Below are 19,165 nucleotides of genomic sequence, written 5' to 3' on the forward strand. Positions count from 1 at the left end.
CAAAACACTTTTAAAAAAAATGAGGAAAAGCCTCAAACCAAACAAAAATCCTGGACTAGATGGTGTTTTGGCCTATTTCAGTATGACAAGTTTTGTTTTTATGACAAAGAGATTAACATTTCCTCCATTTCAGAGCCTGCTATTGAAGATAATCATATACTACAATAAAGGAATGGGCAGCCTGTATGAGGTATCTGAACCTGAACTAAGTCTAGAAACACACAGAGTAAACTCTGCTTTAAGCTATAAAATCATATAAGTTGGCATATGTAGTCATGCAACACTGGAAGATACTTACCTATTGCAATAGTTAAATCTCTTCTTAGAGCAAAGCCCACTAGTCTCTGAGATTCTTTTGACATAATAACAGGAAAACCATTATAGCTGGTTTCGTTGATCAAGTTTTCTATGTCTTCAACTGTCATATTATCCTGCGTCAGAACTGCTAAAGGTGGATCACTTCTTCGAGGTCTCATAACATCAGCAGCCAGTGTTGTGTGAGTAAATTCTTCCTTTGCATCCAAGAAAGGATATCCATTCAGTCGGATGTGTGCCTCGTAGATGCCTTCCCTACCAAAGGCATCTCCTACCCACTTACTGGTCATGACTGCAGCCATTAGGGGCACAATATATTCCAGCCCTCCTGTTAGCTCAAAGACAATAACTACCAGGGACACAGTCATCCTTGTCACACCACCTGCAAGAAAAAATGGTAGCCAGTAACATTCTAGTATCAGATAACAACGAATTTAGGATTTCCTGCCCTCCTATTGAGAACTACAAACATAACTTTGCTGTTAAGAGTCATCTAACAAACGTCATTCTGTAGAATACAAACAGAAGCAGACAGAAAAAATGAACTCAAAACTTTTAGAGGTTAAAAAAAAAAGAGAGAGAGCTAGCTTGAAGGGAAATTCCTAGAAAGTGAGAGAATAAAGGGATTTGAAAAATATGTGCAGCTATTTGAAGTAAACTAAGGGTAAAACTACATACTTCTACACACCTAGGTTAAAAAAAACTGAAGTGCAAGGAAATCCAGTAAGATAAGAATCTGAAAAAAGAATGGAACTCATGCAGGGAAGTCACAGGTAGCAATTCAATAACTATGCTGTCCAAAGGATTAGGAATTTGATGCTGTTGCTGAATCACAAAAGCTAAATAGAATTCTGAACTGATGAAAAGAAATCTTTCTTGGACAATGGGAGAAGGCAGGGATTATATTTCTCTTTTGTTAGTATTCAAGGTTGTTTTTCTGCCAAGATTTCTGATGCCCTATCTTTATCAATAAAATAATATGATCTTTCTTTCAATATATTCAAAAGTTATTCAAATTGAACTATTAAAAAAAAAAATCAACAACAGAACAAACAACCTCTCCAAAAACGACATTTGTACCACTAGTTTCTTTGCTCCAATGCACTTTTCCTTAAGGAAAAGGTCTACTTTTTGCAGAATCTTTACTAATAGCTTTTAAATTCAATCTCTAAGGCCACAAAGTTATGAACTGTGACCAGAAAAGACCTTCAAAAAAACCTTTCCTAGTTTAGGTGCCCAATTTAAGCCTCTTTCCATGAAGCTGATTTTCAAGAGTGTGTAAATCAGGCTTTTTAAAAATTCCTCAAGCTGGACTCCACAAATCATTAGACGTTTCTGAAAGGTTTTTTTGCATTATGAATTTCAAGAATATTTTCTGCAATTTACATAAACGTGGCAGCTGATCACAGCACCTCCTTGTAATAATTTCAACAGTACTTGACTCTGCAAATCCTCTACTTCATACATTTCAAGAAACTGGTATTTGTTGACTGCTGTATTAACGACAGCTCTTGATACCAAAAAGAAAAGGCAAACACTATTTAAATTCTTCTGTTTCTCATAAATTTGTCTTACATGTTATTCCTAAGATCACAAAGACCTGACAGTCTCACGTTGAGATATGAATGTATTCTTCTGAAGAGAGAGAAGTCCATATAAAAAGGTGTTTAAAAACTGCACATTAGTATCTCCTTTCATTCTCTGGTCATTAATTTGGCAACATACAAGAATGAAAATACATTATTTTCATAGCTGTATTTTATTTACCTAAACACGCAGCAGCACCAACCATGGCATAAAGACCAGGTGTAATACAGTCAGCTCCAACTTCACACCACTCCTTGAAAATGAACCAGTCATGATGGTAGTAAGCCAGCTGCTCCACTGCAATTCCTACGATCCTTCCTGCTATTGCTCCAATTGCCATACTAGGTATGAATAACCCAGACGGAACCTGCAACAAAACCAGAACTGATGTCATGCTGATGGCAACATACTTGATGCATCACTTCACAAGTCTCCGTCTCCCCACACCCCCCCCCCCCCCCCCCCCCCAAAAAAAAAGAGATGCAAATGCTCAAATGGTCAGGTTAAAACAATGTAAATTGGCTTTGCCAAGTTAGTAAAACTTAACACAGTGCTATTGATACTGCTGATCAACCTGGTTAGTTGAACCCATTTTAAGAGCACATTTGTTTATATTTTACTGTACTTAAGAGCAAATCTATCACCAACACAGGACCATAAACTAGACCCTCGTGCCAACAGCACAATTCTTACCATGTGTGTCCAATCTGAGCTGTGCTACTAGTACTGAAGTCTTCCTTACTATTTCCCACCTCCATTATTACTTCATGTTCCTCTGAGCAAACATTCACTTACTAAACAAGCTTTGCACATAGATTTGCCTTCCCAAATTGCTTCCTAACACTGCTATAAATTAAGATGGCCAACTAAACAGGTGACTTTTTAAAAAGAGGTTTTGCTTACTATATTGCAGTTTCCCATACAAAGGGGTGTATACAGAATTCTAAATACACTAAGAGAGAAACAGGCAGGACAGCTCCCATTGCAAAAAGTAGACAATGTATTACTGTATAAAAACACTCCCACTGTAATTTTAGTTATTTGAACAGTTTTTCTGTTATTAACTAAAACCTGCAAAGGGCCACACAGCCTTGTCATACCAACATGTCTTAGTAAAATACTATTGCAAGTCTTGCTTTTATCGGCACCTTCATAAGGAATGAGGGTTCACCTGAGAAACTGCTGTTGTGTATCTTTTCTCCTCCTTAGCAATGTTTCCAAAAAACATACTAGTGTCTACGTATCTCATTAAAGAGGAAATGCCTGCTGCTTCTCCTCACAGTAGTTAGTATAAAAATATTTTCTACTGTAACTGAGGTGCAGATCTGGATACAATTAAGTAGCAGAATTTTTACCTTTTCTCTAAATGCACCTAAACCCATGCTGTCAAAATAACTTCCATGAAAAAAACTGCACTCCTGGTGTAACATGACACATCATGTAATTTTTTTCTACTGTACAGCTGCAAATTTTAAGTATTGTGCAATTCCAAACTATAGGTTTTGCCATGGAATCCAAACAGCTGGTGCAGAACTGTATTTCAGAATTAATTTGCAATATTATTATTACATTGCCAATATTTATGGTTGCAAAAATTATTTCTAACAGACAAACCAAGGACAAAGAAACATAGCAAACTTTATGTTTGAAAGCCAGCAGCATAGGTTTGGGGGAAAAACTTTAATAATCCTTTATTCCCTTCCTGAATTACCTAATATTTCAATGTTGATAGAGGTATCTATTCAATGCTATCGTTCTGGTGTAATACCCAAATTCTGCATTTATACCACTGCTGTTACATCCCACAAGTAATTATGTATCTAAACCCCTTTCTAACTGTTAAAATCTCATTCTTCTCCTGAGTGAAATTCTTGGTGAACAGTTCAATAGCACCCTGAAAAAAATAACATTTCAGATATAAAAGTAATTGAATCAATCTTTGAAGCTGCCTCAAATTCTAGTTTGCTACAGCAGTAAGCCACAGAAATTCAGTCTCCACATGGAAATTACATCCAAATTATTTCTGGTCCTTTGTTAACATCTAGCTCCTGCTCTTCTTTCCATTACATGCAGATAATGGTTACAAGTCTAACTGTAGTTATGATTTTACAGAGTGATTTTAGATTTGTTTGCATAAGCCTCTGAATCACAAGTCACGAAGCAAAGATGAACACTCACTGAGAAGGATCAAAGAAAAGAAGTTTGGTTCTACCTTGTCTCAGCTTTCTTCTCCAGTGCATGCCAGCCTAACTGAAGTTATACTACAGAGGAAGCATGTAGCACATACTGTGCTACCGTGTCTGTGGCACATGTATCATCTTCGAATCAAGCAAGGAATCAGGATTTAGGTACAACTTTCCATTTCTTTGGTAGCGCAGCTGCATACTGGTCAGGTTCTGAGGCAAAGCTGTAATCCCACCCCAACTGTTGATCATCTGCACTTAGACACAGTAATGACTCTCCTGATAATAAGCAGTACAGTATACATACAAATGCCCGGGGAAAAAAACCAAACCAAACCAGCTACTGCCATATCAGCTTCCTGATGATGCTTGCTCATGGCAGTAAGAGCAGCAGAAATCTCCATACCCCACAGGCAGCAGCTAAGTTACTTTGATCACCTCACAGGAAAACAGTTCCTGTGGGGCAGATTGACTTTGCACATGGCTACAGCTCCAGGAACAGCCCTGGAGAGCCCAGAAGGTCCTTAACAACGATTTATATGACAAAGTAATACATATTTTTTTATTTATTTTGTATTTTCTCCTCCTTTCATAGAAATAAAGCTTAAAATGCAAATAAATGTAACATTACAGTGACATGCCCTTCTCCAGATAAGGCCGATATTCTAACCATCCATACGCTTTAAAGCTTCAGAGAAATGTATGTAGCACAGTCCCATCATTAACAGCAGCATAACACCACTTGCCCACTGGCAAAGTAATAAATACATTCTTACAACTTCACAAAAACTTCTCCACCAAATTCCACATGCTGACGTTCTAAGAAAATGAACCAAAACCAAATGAAGTGTAAGCTCTACCATTCTGTAATCTAGTGAATTCTAATACACAAAGTATGACCATGTGGTGACAAGCCCATGAGAAAGAGCCAGATGCACAAAACCATGAGTGGTAAAAAAACATTATAACGCTTAGAAGGACATAGCTCTAGATATAAATGAAATACAGCGAGTAAATACAAAACTATACAAATATATATCAGATAGGAGTGGTCACGTTATAGAAGAATATCTGAAATTTTGTCTGTGGAAGACTAGCATTTCAAACATGCACAATGGATTTCTCTTACTCATCAACCAACAATGGAAAAGAACTTCAAATAACAGACTGCAACTCTTTGAAAATATCAACACGTGAGAAAACACAGTATTTTTCTCTCAGTTACAGAATGACAGAATGGTTGAGGTTGGAAGTGACCACTCTAGATGGTCTACTTCTGCTCAAGCAGGGTCATCTACAGCAGGTTGCCCAGGATTGCATCCAATCAGGTTTTACGTATCTCCAAGGATGGAGCCTCCAGAAGTTCTCTGGACACCCTCTTCCGTTGTTCAGCCACTCTCAAAGTAAAGAAGTGTTTTCTTATGCATGCAGTTACACGGAACAGCAACGTAGACTGAGAAGTCAAAGCCAGTTTAAACACAAACCCTGCCTAGTGAGCATCCTACGATACGTTTGTGTTAAGACACAGTTGATAATGATGTACCTGCAAAAAACTGTGAAGGGAGCCTGACAAGACAGAAAATGATGAAGGCCTAACAGTTACATGTCATTCACTTGGACAGAAGCTGAAGAGAGCTCCAAACCAGTATTATGAAATGACCAGGAAAACCAAAAACTATGGTGCTTTATAACGGAGAAGAAATTCCCATCAGTCACATTAACAAAGCCCACTTTCTAGTCATGACACTCAGTACTGGAAATTTCAGGCAAGAAATCATCACCAGCTCCCTTTGACAGTCCACAGGAATTACATTTATGTGATGAGGAGAGGGGATTTAAAAAACCCCAAACAAACAAGTTGTTCAAGAGGTACAGCCTTTTCTTCTTCCATGTAACACCACTAGGGAACCTGAGTGGTTATGTTTGAACTCAGCTCTTAGCAATTTTACAATCATCCTTATCGTTGAATCAGACCCATACAGCCAGCCAGCCATCCAGTTATGGTTCACTATTAAATATAGCCTGTTTCTATTCAGCTGAACAAAGTGCTAGTTTGAATTAAACTAAACTTGTTTTCTACAAAACTTGCTTCTCAATCAAAGAGTAAAAAGATTTTTTTAAAAAGAACCACACATGAAAAAATTTCTATAAACAAAGCTGCTAGCTTTGAGAGATGGAAAATGAGAAAGGCAATAACTGTCACAACATATGATACAACCACTACATTCACACTTACCTTGATACCAAAGGTGAAGACTGTCATGATTATTTTAAATATGAGTGCCAAACACAACTGCCATATAGCTGAATAGACTCCAGTGCCTGCTGGACGGTCGGGAATATCGTCTACTATCTTGCTTGCATTCATATCATTTCTGTAGTCACAGAGGGAGGAGGATTCTAACGGCCCACAGTCTGTGAAGAGCTCTTTAATAAGCTCACTGGTGTTTAGCCTTGTATAAGGATTAGGAAATGCAATGACAGCTGTTATTGCTGCAACAATAATAACCTCCAGGACAGGATACTTCCCAAATTTTGTCAATTTGCGTCGACGACACCATGCAATGTTTGCTCGGATGAAAAACGCTCCCCAGAGCCCACCAAATACTCCCAGAAGAATAAAAGGAAGCAGTTCAAAAAGGTACCAAGGAGTGTGATATTCCACATAAAAAAGAACTAGGCGGCTATTACCAAAAGGATTGATGGACCTTAAAACAAATGCAGCCACTAAAGCAGCAAAAAATGATCTCCATAAAGTTTTCAGTGGGAAATAGTAACTGACCTGCAAAAAGGAATACATGAAAATTATTAATGATTCAATTAAAAATACTGGAAAGAGCAGGCTCTTGCACATCTTAAAGTACTGCTGCTCACATGGTATATGCTTAAAAAAAAAAAAAAAAGTACTTTTACACTATCAGTGTTATTCCTATCACTTGGAGCACTGGTGCTCCAGCACATAGTACATTTTTAACAAGTTCTACAACAATTCATACTTACATTAGTTTTTAAGTTAATACTAAAGCAGTACTGAAACTACTGCTGTTTAAAGACTGTTCAGAAATACTGCATAGTAATTTATGTTTAAAAGCTTCTCTGTTCCTAAGCATCTCTTTCTAACATTAAGAACCAGACTATGTACTAGCTCTTCTCTCATATTTCCTGCGAATACTTTTTCATCTCCATTCAACCTATGCCAGAAGGTTTCTGGCAGATGTGTTATTGTTATGAAGTACAATTAAAACATTAAAAAAAATCCTCAAAACAGAACATGCAACTTCATACTTAATACCCACTTTTGAATTTCAAGCCCGATTTGAATTTCAAGAGTTTTCTTCTAAGCTTTATTTTGAAATTTTTTTTAGCAACAAAGGAATTCCTCAAGATCCCCTAGCAATATAGAAAAATTATACATTAAATAATATTTTGCTTCCTTTTTCAATTCAGATTTTTAGATTTTTTTGGTTTTCTTTAAAAATGCTAATGATCTAACATCCTTATGTATTTTGAAAACAACTAACGAAAACTAAATTATTACAAAATATTTTTTTAAGAAGGGAGTTTGGCTGCCTTTTTAATAATTAACATTCAATTGCATTTAGTGTCTGAAACTAAGAAAAGAAATGTTTAAAAACTTGCTTTGCAAAACCATCAAATAGGTTTCTAAAGCCTCTTTTAAAATGAAAAAAGAGACTGATTTTTATTTATTTTTTTAAGAATACACTCCTAGAGTGAAAAACTGCTGTATCTGTATGTAAACTGTAACCATTAACTGGCTCAGCCCTTCTCCAGAAAAATATAACTGAGAACAAAGCAAAGCCAACATTCATCCAAAGACAAATAATATCTTTAGGGGTTTGCTGGTAACTTGACTCTTGACTTTGAAATGTGGATCCTTCAGTGCCATCTCTTGACGTACCTCCTCCAGACTGAAAAGGACTCCACCGATCGGGGCACCAAAGGCTACAGATACTCCTGCTGCTGAGGCGGCTGACAACACCTGAAAAACAACAACGGTGAGAGTTAGTGTTTGGGGGTTTTTTTGCAGTCTGTGATAAGCTTTAAACATGGAGAACAGCATCTCATTACAGTTATCAGTTTCTTCTGTGTTTCTATCAAGGACACACACTTGCTAACAGAAAAGCATCAGTTAAGTGTATCGCAGTGCATTTAAGATGTGGTCAGCGGCCACAGCAGCCAACCAGGTACTAGCCATGATGAAGCCAAGGACACTGCTCAAAGTCTCCCCAGAGAAGCACCCAAAGGAGTCTATGTATGAAACTGCCCATTATCTCATTTGCAAGAGATCATAATAAGCTTTCTCTGTACTAGAGCAGGCAATTCCACTGTGTCGTAAGTCAAACAAGTGTCGCAGAAGACCAGCTTGGCTGAACAGGGAACTCCTCATGGAGCTCAAGAGGAAAAAGAAATTGTACGACCTCTGGAAGCAAGGTCAGGCCTCGCAGGAAGATTAGAGGGCTGTAGTTCATATATGCAGGAAGCAGACACAAAAGGTTAAAGCTCAATTAGAGCTGAAACTGGCCAGTGTTGCGTCAGACAAAAAGAATGGCTTTTTAAAGTATATTAATGGCAAAAGAAAATACTGGACAAATACTCGTCAAAGATGGTCCTCTAACTAATAGGGATGAAGATAAAGCAGAGGCATCCAATGCTTTTTTTGCCTCAGTCTTCAGTAACACTGATAGACCCTAGGCTGCTTGGACAAGTGCAGGAACAGCGACTCTCCATTTGTGGACACTGAAATTTTCAGGGACCAGGTTTATCAGCTGAATGTTGCCAAGTCCATGGAGCCTGATGGCATTCATCCCAGAGCACTGAAGGAGCTAGCAGATGTTATGCAAGACCTCTCTCAATCATCTACCAAATGCCTTGGGAGGCCCCTGTTGACTGGAAGCTTGCCAGTGTTATTCCAATCTACAAAACGGGCGTGAGGGAAGACCCAGGGAACTACAGACCTGTTAACCTAACCTCAGTTACTGGAGAAGTTATGGAAAAGATTATACTGGGTGCTACTGAAAAGCATTTAAAGAATAATGCAATCATGAGGCACAGCCAGCACAGGTTCACAAAAGGAAAGTCCTGTTTAACTCATTTGATATCCTTCTTTGATAAGGCTGCCCACCTAATGGACAAAGGGAAGGCAGTGGATGTAGTATTTCTGGGTTTTACTAAGGCTGTTGATACTGTCCCTCACAGCATTCTTCTGGACAAGTTGTCCAAATGCGGCATGAGCAGGTTCATGGTGCGCTGGGTGAAGAACTGGCTAAATGGCTCAGAGGGTTTTAGCGAATGCGGCTACATCTGGCTGGCAACCGGTCAGCAGCGGTGTTCCTCAGCGTTCAAATGTACAGCCAGTTCTGTTCAATCTAATTATCAATGATCTGGATGCAGGAGTTGAGTGCACCATTAGCAAGTTTGCAAACACCACCAAACTGGGAGGTGCTGTTGACTCTCTTGAGGGACAAGAGGCCTTGCACAGGGATCTAGATAGATTGGAGCACTGGACAATGATTAATAGGATGAAATTTTGCAAGTCAAAATGCCGGATTCTGCACCTAGGTTGGAGTAATGCCAGACACAAGTATAAACTGGGAGAGGAGCGGCTGGAGAGCCACCCTGCAGAAAGGGCTCTGGGGGTGCTGGTGGGCAGCAGCCTTAGTGTGAACCAGCAGTGTGCCCGGCCAGCCAAGAGGGCAAACCACATCCTGGGGGGCATCAAACACAGCAGAACCAACCGGTCAGAAGAGGAGATTATCCCACTGTATTCAACCCCATGGTGCAGCCTCACCCCAAGTGCTGTGTGCTGTTCTGAGCCCCACAATTTAAGAAGGATGTGATGGTCCTTGAACACCTCCAAAGGAGTGCAACAAAGCCGGTGAAAGGGCTGGAGGGCATGTCCTATAAGGAGCAGCTGAGGACTTTGGACTTGTCTAGTTTAGCAAAAAGGAGGCTGAGGGTTGACCTCATTAAGCTCTGCAGCTTCCTGAGGAGGGGGGACATGGAGAGGGAGCTGCTGAGCTCTTCTCTCTGACATCCAGTTATAGGACACATGGGAATGGTTCAAAGCTATGCCAGGGGAGGTTTACACTGTACATTAGGAAGCATTTCCTTACAGAGAGGCTTCCTAGAGAGGTGGTCAATGCCACAAGCCTGGCAGTGATTAAGACGCATTCGGACAATGCCCTCAACAACATGCTTTAACTTTTTTTTGGTCAGCCCCAAACTGGTCAGGGACTTAGACTAGATGATCATTCTACGTTCCTTTCAACTAAAATATTCTGTTCTACTCTAGATGTGTATGGCAGAGTCATCCATCAATCACAAACACTATTCGAGGGACATAAATCAATGACAGACTGCATAGCTTGTATATCAGTTCTGGAGACAGGCGCTCAGGAGCCTTCAAGCAAAAACTTGGAAAAAAGTCTGAGGTGAACCAAGATTAAGGGAGAGATTAAGAACTGAAGCAGCAGCTGGTCCTACAGCATAATTGATTAATTATGTTCAATATATGAGGATGGTTAAAGTGTGTGCTAGTTTTAACAATATCGGACAAATTCCCTGCAAGAACACTGACCCTCAGGTAGCAGCCCTTACACACCTGTGGAAGAATACACAAACTCAAAGAATTATGACATTACTCTGAGATAAGCAGTTTAACTACAGGTAAGTTAAATGACTTAAGCTTTGAGATAGGAAGTGAACGCAAACTTCCCATGTTCTGCAGTCTCCTCCTGAAAGTATAGAAGTTGAGCCTGAGAACTGAAGTACAGCTGGGATGACACCCTTTTTTATTTTACAATATGAATACTTCATTGGATTAGTAAGAATGTTAAAACTTGCTACTCTCTATGACCTTACTTGCTTTCATTAGCATGAGTCTCTCTATTGGATTTACATGACAAGGTTTTGGTAACAGGAGTGGTTCCTGTGAGACAACACCAGAGGCTGCTCCGATGTCCAACAGAGCCATTTCCAGCCAGCTCCAACACTGACCTGCTGCTGCCCAAGGCCAAGCCCGTCAGTGATGCTGGTGGTGCTTTTGTGATAAGATACTTAAGAAAGGATAAAAATGCTGCAGAGCAGCTGTAAGAGAGGAGGGAGGAAAACTTGAGCAAAACAGCCCTGCAGACACCAAGGTGGTGCTCCAGGCAACAGTGCAGATTCCCCTGCAGTCCTTGAAGAAAACAAGGGTGATGCAGGCTGTTGCCCTGCAGCCCACAGAGGACCACGGCAAAGCAGATTTCTACCCTGCAGCCTGTGGAGGCCCCCACACCAGAACAGGTGGACCTGTCCTGAAGGAAGCTGCAGCAAGTAGAAAGCGCTGCAAACTGACTGCAGCCCCTGGTTCCCCATCCCCTTATGCTGCTTTGGGACAGAAGAGCCAGGAGTGAGGCTGAGCCTGGTAAGAAAGGAGAGGGGGGGCAAGATGGTTTAAGTTTTGTTTTTATTTCTCACTATCCTACTCTTACTAAGTGGCAATAAAGTAATCTTCCTCAAGTCTAGTCTGTTTTGCCTGTCATGGTAATTGGTGAGTGATCTCCCTATCGTTACTTTGACCTATGAACTTTTTGTCTTATTTTCTCCTGCTGTCTGGCTGAGGAGGAGGGCTGAGAGCGCAGCCTGGTAGGCACCAAAGCTAACCTACCACACTCGCACTAACAACAACAAACAAACAGAGCAGAAACACTGTTGTCACCAACTTTTTCCAGGAACACTTTTGTTCTGCTATTCTCACAACTGAAGACACTCATCAATTACCAAAAGGTAGTCCAAGAACAGAAAGAATTTAAGTAAAGTCAAATGGTCTCAGAGGTGGGAGAAATGCAAATTTACTCTGACATGGAAACAATTTGCCCTGGGGAATGCTCAGGATAATACACTGTTCTTCACACAATAAATAACTACTGATAACCCAAGCCTAAACACTGTCTGACAGAACAAATATCATCTTTAAAACGAATCAGTGTAAATGCATGGATATTCAATACATTGTAGAAATGCTTTTACAAGAACTTACCTCTCTTTTTTTAGCTTCATTTGTGCTGTACTTTGGAAAGAGGTAGGAAAAAATATTCCCACAGCAGCAGGCAACATGTACCAAAGGACCTTCTTTTCCTAAACTCAAACCTGATGCGACAGCCAAAACTAAAGTAATTGTTTTTATCATCAAAGTCCACTTCCCCAAGTAGCCTCTGATGATGAAGCCACTCAAAATAGTTTTTATCTGGAAGAAATAAAAAATATTATCTGTTAGTATATTCTGCTTTCTTCAGAAAATAATTCGTTTTATCATTTTAGCTGCATAACTTCAAAATCAGCCTTTTCAAATTGCTACCTTTATCATATTTTGAAATATGTACTGTGTTCAGAATGCTACACTGAGTCCATTTCGTTGCCAAAAGCTTTCCATTTGCAACTTACTCTGAAACACTGAACAGTAACATACAATAACATCATCAATGACATTTAGTGGAAAATTAATCTGCAGTATTTTCTAAGAGTGCATTTATTGGTTTATGATGTAAATTATCAAGAGAAAGTCAGAAAACTCCACAGAAAAATAAACCTGCAAATACTATACTCAAGGTAATCTACTGCAGCAGTACCACACTGGCACCAATTTTAACCTTCCCAGTTTTCTACTTACGTTTTACCATCTCTACATAAAAATTTAACAGTAGATTCTTTGACATAAAGATGGAAAAGATCAGCCTTTTTCCACTAGAAAAGATGTGCCACTTGCCTAAGGTATTACTTTGCCTAACACTGTCATGTTATTAGTCTGGAACATAAGTCTATATATAGGCAATAATGTAGCTATCATGGGAAAGCACAACATGACTATAAATAGGATGTACACAAAACACTGGCCAGCTGTGTCTAGAAAGTAAAGGTTAGCTAAATTTGGAAACCAATTTAGGATGAAATCTTTCCTGGAATAATGGCACAGAACTACTCTAGGCTTATTCAGAGGCAGGATTTGTCCTTCAACTTCAACAATACACATACATGAAGAAATATTTACAGAATGACTGCAGAAGTGAGACTGACCAGACTTTGACTTTGGGTTTTTCTCTCTCCTATTCTGTGTATTGTAGCGGACAGCCATTGTAAAAACAAGGTTTTGATGATACTACACGTTTTACTGTGCGTTTCATGGTTTCTGCTAGTTAAGGCGATTAAAGCCAAAGGACCTGTATTCTGTCAATGAACCACTGCTCTCTTACCACTGTAGGGAGGGTGGGGATTCGGGGGAGGTTTGGAAATCACTCTTTGGAAGTCTACACTCTTTTAAGCTAAGTGCTTCCTTAAAAAAGTCCAGCCAGAAACACACAGCAAAATTTACAAACTCAGGAGATGCTCCGCATTTTGGGGCATTTTTCACAGCAAGAATTTGCACAATTACGTAATTTCAATTTGAATACTTATATTAATGTATTTCACCAAAGTCACAGGGCGTTCCCTCTTGCCTTCCCTCGACCCGGTAAGGCAGCAGGATTTTTCACATTAACATGAAACATATATAATGTATCTATTAGTTAGACCTCACCTCAGGTATCCCCGAGCCACAGGCATAAGGAGCAAATACCTTCACCAGAGAAACTGCTAAGAAGGCAAAGCTCAAAGCCCAGAAAATGTACATTATGTAGTTCATTATGTATGAACCTGGACCCTAAAAACAAAAACAAAACCCAAGAAAAATGTCAGAATATAAACTTGATGTAGAAGCAAAATCACTACTTAAAATAACCCAGAAGTACTGTTGCTGCAAGCACAGTTATGCACAGTTTTGAGGGACAGTAATTATTACCAAGGCAAAAAAAAAGAAAAAAAAAAAAAAAAACCAAAAAAAAAAGAGAGCTTTGTCTGAAAAACATGAAGTCATGACACCTGCACATCGGCAAAGACTGGGTTATGCAAGGTAGAAAGTGTTCTAACATTTCATCTTAAAAACAAAAAATAAACATAGCATAGGTAGTATTTTAATAGCTATTAGCTGCTTAAATCTACTGAACACTGCGCAAATCTTTATTTTAAAAAATTTGTCGTAGAAAAATAAACCAAATCTACTCTTAGCTATTGGAGAACAACACAAATTTCATTTTTATTTTTTTTATATGCAGCTATGATCAAGAACATCAATTCTCACCTTATTAACAGATCTATACTCCTAACTTCCTTATACCTGCAACACTCCAAGCCCCCTTACAGTGCATGAAATGCATATTTATTACATTATAACCTATTAATTAATTCAAATGCTGAAAACTGGAGCAGACAGTACAACACAAATCCATGTTTAGTACCCTAACCTTAAGACTACTATTTGCTTTCCACATTCAGTTGAAATGCTGAGCAAGACCATCAAAGAACAAGTATATACTTACTTCTGCTTGCCCAATTATTAGTTCTGCCCATGTTTTCCACTGTGGGCATTTATCTCTCTCTTCAAATGTGGTCTCATTTGAACCCCAACAACACTGTTCATGGTTAAACCACAAAGCACTTAGGCAAATGCCTTCCTTTAAGTCAGTCATCCAGTCAGCAGCAATATCAATTAATCCTGCCAATGCCCCTGTTGGAGAAAGCTTTTTATTAATATTCTGGCAAATAGGAGTAACACACACAGCTAAAATGAAGAAATGTGCTGATATTAGTTCATGTAAACTTCAGTTAAAGAAAACCTAATGAAATTGACATTTAAAATATTAGTATTTCCAGGAATATATCTTCTTTGCAATATGGTAAGACTAGTATTGACTGAAGAATCTAATAGCTTGTCTATTTCCCAAACTAAATACATCTTTTTTGTTTTCTGTTTTTTCCCCCTCCCCATGCCGCAGTTCTCCAACAGTCCACTTAAGCTAAGGAGTTAAGAATCAAAAGAGGACTGACACATTTTTCTGATGAAAGGCAATATACCTTCTGACAAAACTACCTTGCCATGCCTCAGAACACTGATAAACTATTCTACTACGTTTTGTACAGAACAACCTATTTGGAAAAAATAATTCTTACCTTGCCAGTAACAGTTTTAAACAACATAAAAGGACACCAAATAAACCATGATATTCATGTGATTCATATGCAAACTTATTTAATTCTGTAACATTGTGAGCATGCAAAATTCCTACTGCAGGTAACGAACAGTATAGACAGTGAGTAGTTCACAAACTCAAAGTTTAAGAGGAATTCTGTGTTGTAAGTACATGCAGAAAACTTGCTGAAAAGTCTTCAAAAAATAGGCATTACATGAGAAATTGCTTGAAAGGATTAAAAAAAATAATTAAAAATACCTTTATTTTACATAAGCAAAATAGTTTTTCATGGTAGCAATATATGATAAAGTACTTCTAATGTCACTATTTTTGTTAACATGTACAACTGTTGTTAGTTATAATTTACTATTTGTAAGATATCAATCACTACTAGAAATAGCTGTCTAGAGACAGCCACAATTTACTTGTGTAAATTGGTAGTAGAGAATTACCTCTGATTTACTAATTTATATTTACTAACCTTGACAGACCCTCAGTTTGAGATCATGGGACAACCAAACTCAAAGGCAGTATTTTCAGTACAACAAAATTTCAACCAAACTAATTAAAACACATAAACACAAGATCTCCCCATGATTTAAATCAAGGTTCTATCATTTCAGATTCACTAGACATGTATAACAGAAAGCAAATGAAACTGAAAAACTAGGAATGTTCGTGGCCAGAATTTGCTTGCTTTGCTGCTCAAACATAGTAAAGCAATTTTAACATACATAGCAGCTTGAGGGTGGAAACACAACGCTGCACATTCCCACCCAAATTATTACAAGCAATTTCCAGTAATTATGCACTTTCAGTTTGTATATTCAGAGGTATATAAACATGCTACAAACTTTGCATATATATTAATTTATTTGTGATTTCTGAAAGTGATTGTGTGTATATGTAAGTTATAATTATACAGTTACCAGGCCTTTTTTTTTTTTTAACAGGCACGGCCATACTCTGCAACGAATCCAATTTCCCTAGCATTTAATCTAACATATGTTTGAAATACTTTTTTTGGAAAAAATGGGACACAAAGTTTGTGACTTCCCATTCCTGTACGTTTTGGTCACTCCAAATTACGCTGATAGAAAGCAGCACTGCACAACAGTGGGCCCACAACCTATCAGATGATTTTAGCTGTAAAACAATCTAAAATACATTAAAGAAAGATAAACTCTGTCTGTTTAACAACCTCTAGAAAGATATGACAACATAAGCGTAGGCTCTTCTCATGTATAAACACATGCTTTACAAAGAAGTGTGTTTACCAAAACTACACATATACCAGAGCTACTTTCTGGTCCATATGGAATAAGCTAATGGATTCAGTAAAGTTCCTAGCAACAAAACCCCAAACCAACCCAAACAAACAAAAATCCAAACAAACAAAACCCCAAACCAAAACAAATTCATACAGTAAGAACCACCTAGCACAATCAATTAATACACTTTCACAAGAAATCCAACATCAAAAAAGTGAAATTTAACAGAAAGGGAAACCACCAATCTCAATCACAGAACACTGACAGTTTAGTAGGCGGAAGTTCAGTAACTCTCAAGAAACTCTCACTAAATTCAGCGACAATTTTTTTTTTTCCATTTGATTAGTAAACCCTCCACTCAAGAGATGCTAAAGCCTATAAATCAAGACAGTCAACCTTCTCCTTCCTTCATGGACTTATGGTAGCAGTCTGAAGCAGCTCTTGGACAGGCTGGTGGATAATACACACATGAAGAGCACTGTAACTAAACTTGCTTACAAATGTAATAAAGAAATCCTCTGTTTTTTAATTTACCTGATGCTAAACCAGTTAGTGTGACTACTAGCCATCCTGACCATGCATCGTACAGGCTTTTTGTCATCTCCCATGCTGATTCTTTCTTCTTGCTGTTAATCTGCAAAGAGAAATCGTTATGCATACTTGTATGTGTTCCTGTAATATGAACAGGACAAAAAAAGAAAGTATGACATACAAATCAATAGATGATCCAATCTTCAAGCAAATATACTCTCTCTTTAAACTACAAACACTCTCCTTGTATTTTGTGCTTTACATAGATAAGTCAGCTTGGTTATTCAGACATCAAACAACAGACAGAAAAGTAAATTTGCTTAATTTAAAAGAACTAAACCCCAGAAAATGCATTATTAGGATAAACAAATACTTTCTGTGATACATATCTAAAACATGTAATTCTAAAATTGTCTCTTTTCTAAACCTTAAATTATTTTTTACTTCAAATAAACTGTTAGTGTACTACTAATAAGCTATTACATACAATTAAAATTCCTAAAATTCTATTTCAAATATAAAGATCTTTGTTTTATCTTTAAACTAAAACCCACATAAAACAAAACCAAAAAGTGGATAACTATCCTATAATACTTCTAGACAACTATTACTAATGACATCTAAAATTATTGTACTGAAAAAACAGCAATTCTTATTTTAGCCTTATTGACTTCGTGCTCTTAGCTGAAATTTGTGTATAACTTGCTTTATGACTAAATGTTCATGTAATTGGATCCTATTCTTAAAATTTTTTTGTATTGTTAAAGGAGGGAGAAAGTATGCGCAACCAACAGCAAAAAAATCCCCACCAAACCAAGAAAGCACAATACCAGACAAGGAAATTTAGAAAAAAATACCACTCCTAAAGCAAATAGATATGTTTTATAGTTTCCTCTACATCCTTGAGATCCTCAAACTTTTTTTTTTTTTTAAATAAAAAAAGTTGTTTCTACAATAACATCTCTTTCACAACCACCATGAATTAGTGCTCATCTTTCTACATCTTTGATTACATGGCCAGGCAGTCTCCTATCATTCTGGGCATATTCATAAACTTCACAGTAGTTCTGTGGCTATAAACTGTGAACTGTCTAGTCTGACTTTTCTGATCTCAGACATTAAAACGAGTAACAGCTGTGAGACTTCACCCTAGATAACTCATTTCCAGGTGTAATCTGCCTGGCCAGGATTTGGTCAGGCCCAGCATTCTATCCAGTGGCATACCCACTATACAATAACCTACACATCTGCAGTGTAAAGATAGAACGTGTTGATTACTGCTTAGATATCAAATTATGAAATAAAGCATTAAATGGAAAATACCTTCTTACTTTTCATGAAAAGCATTCAGATAAGATACATGTTCTCAGATTCATTATCCAAGGCCCTCTTTTCCTTAAAAAAGCACTAGATAGTGCAATTGTGGATGTTTTGTTTTTTACACTAGTGTAAGATTATTTCCTTAACCATGTCAAAGTAAATCAGCATATATATCCTACATTTGCTTACAGAACATTAAAAATTATGTTTCCAAACAAAGCTGAGTAAAACTACAGTGTAGTACATGAAGGAACCTCACCCATGACCCCCCTCTCATACAATCACAATTCACTTTTAACTACTCATTTTGATCAGTTAAAAATATTTTAGGAGAAATCACATTTCCAAATCTGTCCTGGTTTTAAGGTTAATTAATGTAAGCATCTCAAAAGTTTGGTACTAAGGTTCTAAATAGTGTATTTCCTCCTAAAATGCTATTAAACAAGTCTATTACATTAATTACAGTATCTAGCATTTCACTAATACAACTTGAGTCCATTTCATCAAAGACCTCATTGCAGTGCACACCGATAAAGATGAATGGCCTGAACTTGATTATCTGAAGAAAACAACAGAAAAAAGGAGAAAAAAAAAGTTCTGCGATGGCAGAGTGGAAAGGACATTTACCATGCATGCTGAGACTACTCTTTTGTTAAACTTATATACATTGATGTAAGAGTTTTCACTTTCCACAGTCTCAACCATCACAGCACTACACAGCAGTATGTCCTGGTTTCAGGTGGGACAGAATTAATTTTCTTCACAGTAGCTGGTGCAGTGCTGTGTTTTCGATTTGGTGTGAGAACAACAACGACAGCAACAACTAAAAAATCAGTTAAATAATGTCTATACTAAGTCAAGGACTTTTCAGCTTCTCAGGTCCTGCCAGTGAGAG

At 37.8% G+C, this 19,165-nt stretch overlaps 1 protein-coding gene across 6 annotated transcripts in view; it reads right to left on the reverse strand.

Annotated features, from left to right (window-relative positions):
* Positions 1-19,165, reverse strand: part of CLCN3 (chloride voltage-gated channel 3) — a 70,841-nt gene that overhangs the window by 8,363 nt on the left and 43,313 nt on the right. For all 6 annotated transcript variants that reach the window (XM_055795036.1, XM_055795038.1, XM_055795037.1 and 3 more), the window contains 8 exons: positions 16,954-17,053; positions 14,498-14,685; positions 13,660-13,782; positions 12,127-12,333; positions 8,005-8,085; positions 6,322-6,867; positions 2,083-2,269; positions 299-697 (listed from right to left, as the gene is read on the reverse strand). In XM_055795036.1, the coding sequence (XP_055651011.1) occupies positions 299-697; positions 2,083-2,269; positions 6,322-6,867; positions 8,005-8,085; positions 12,127-12,333; positions 13,660-13,782; positions 14,498-14,685; positions 16,954-17,053 (1,831 nt within the window). The remainder of the gene's footprint in view (positions 1-298; positions 698-2,082; positions 2,270-6,321; positions 6,868-8,004; positions 8,086-12,126; positions 12,334-13,659; positions 13,783-14,497; positions 14,686-16,953; positions 17,054-19,165) is intronic.

This window comes from Falco peregrinus, chromosome 2 (genome assembly GCF_023634155.1).
Source record: "Falco peregrinus isolate bFalPer1 chromosome 2, bFalPer1.pri, whole genome shotgun sequence".
NCBI lineage: Eukaryota > Metazoa > Chordata > Aves > Falconiformes > Falconidae > Falco > Falco peregrinus.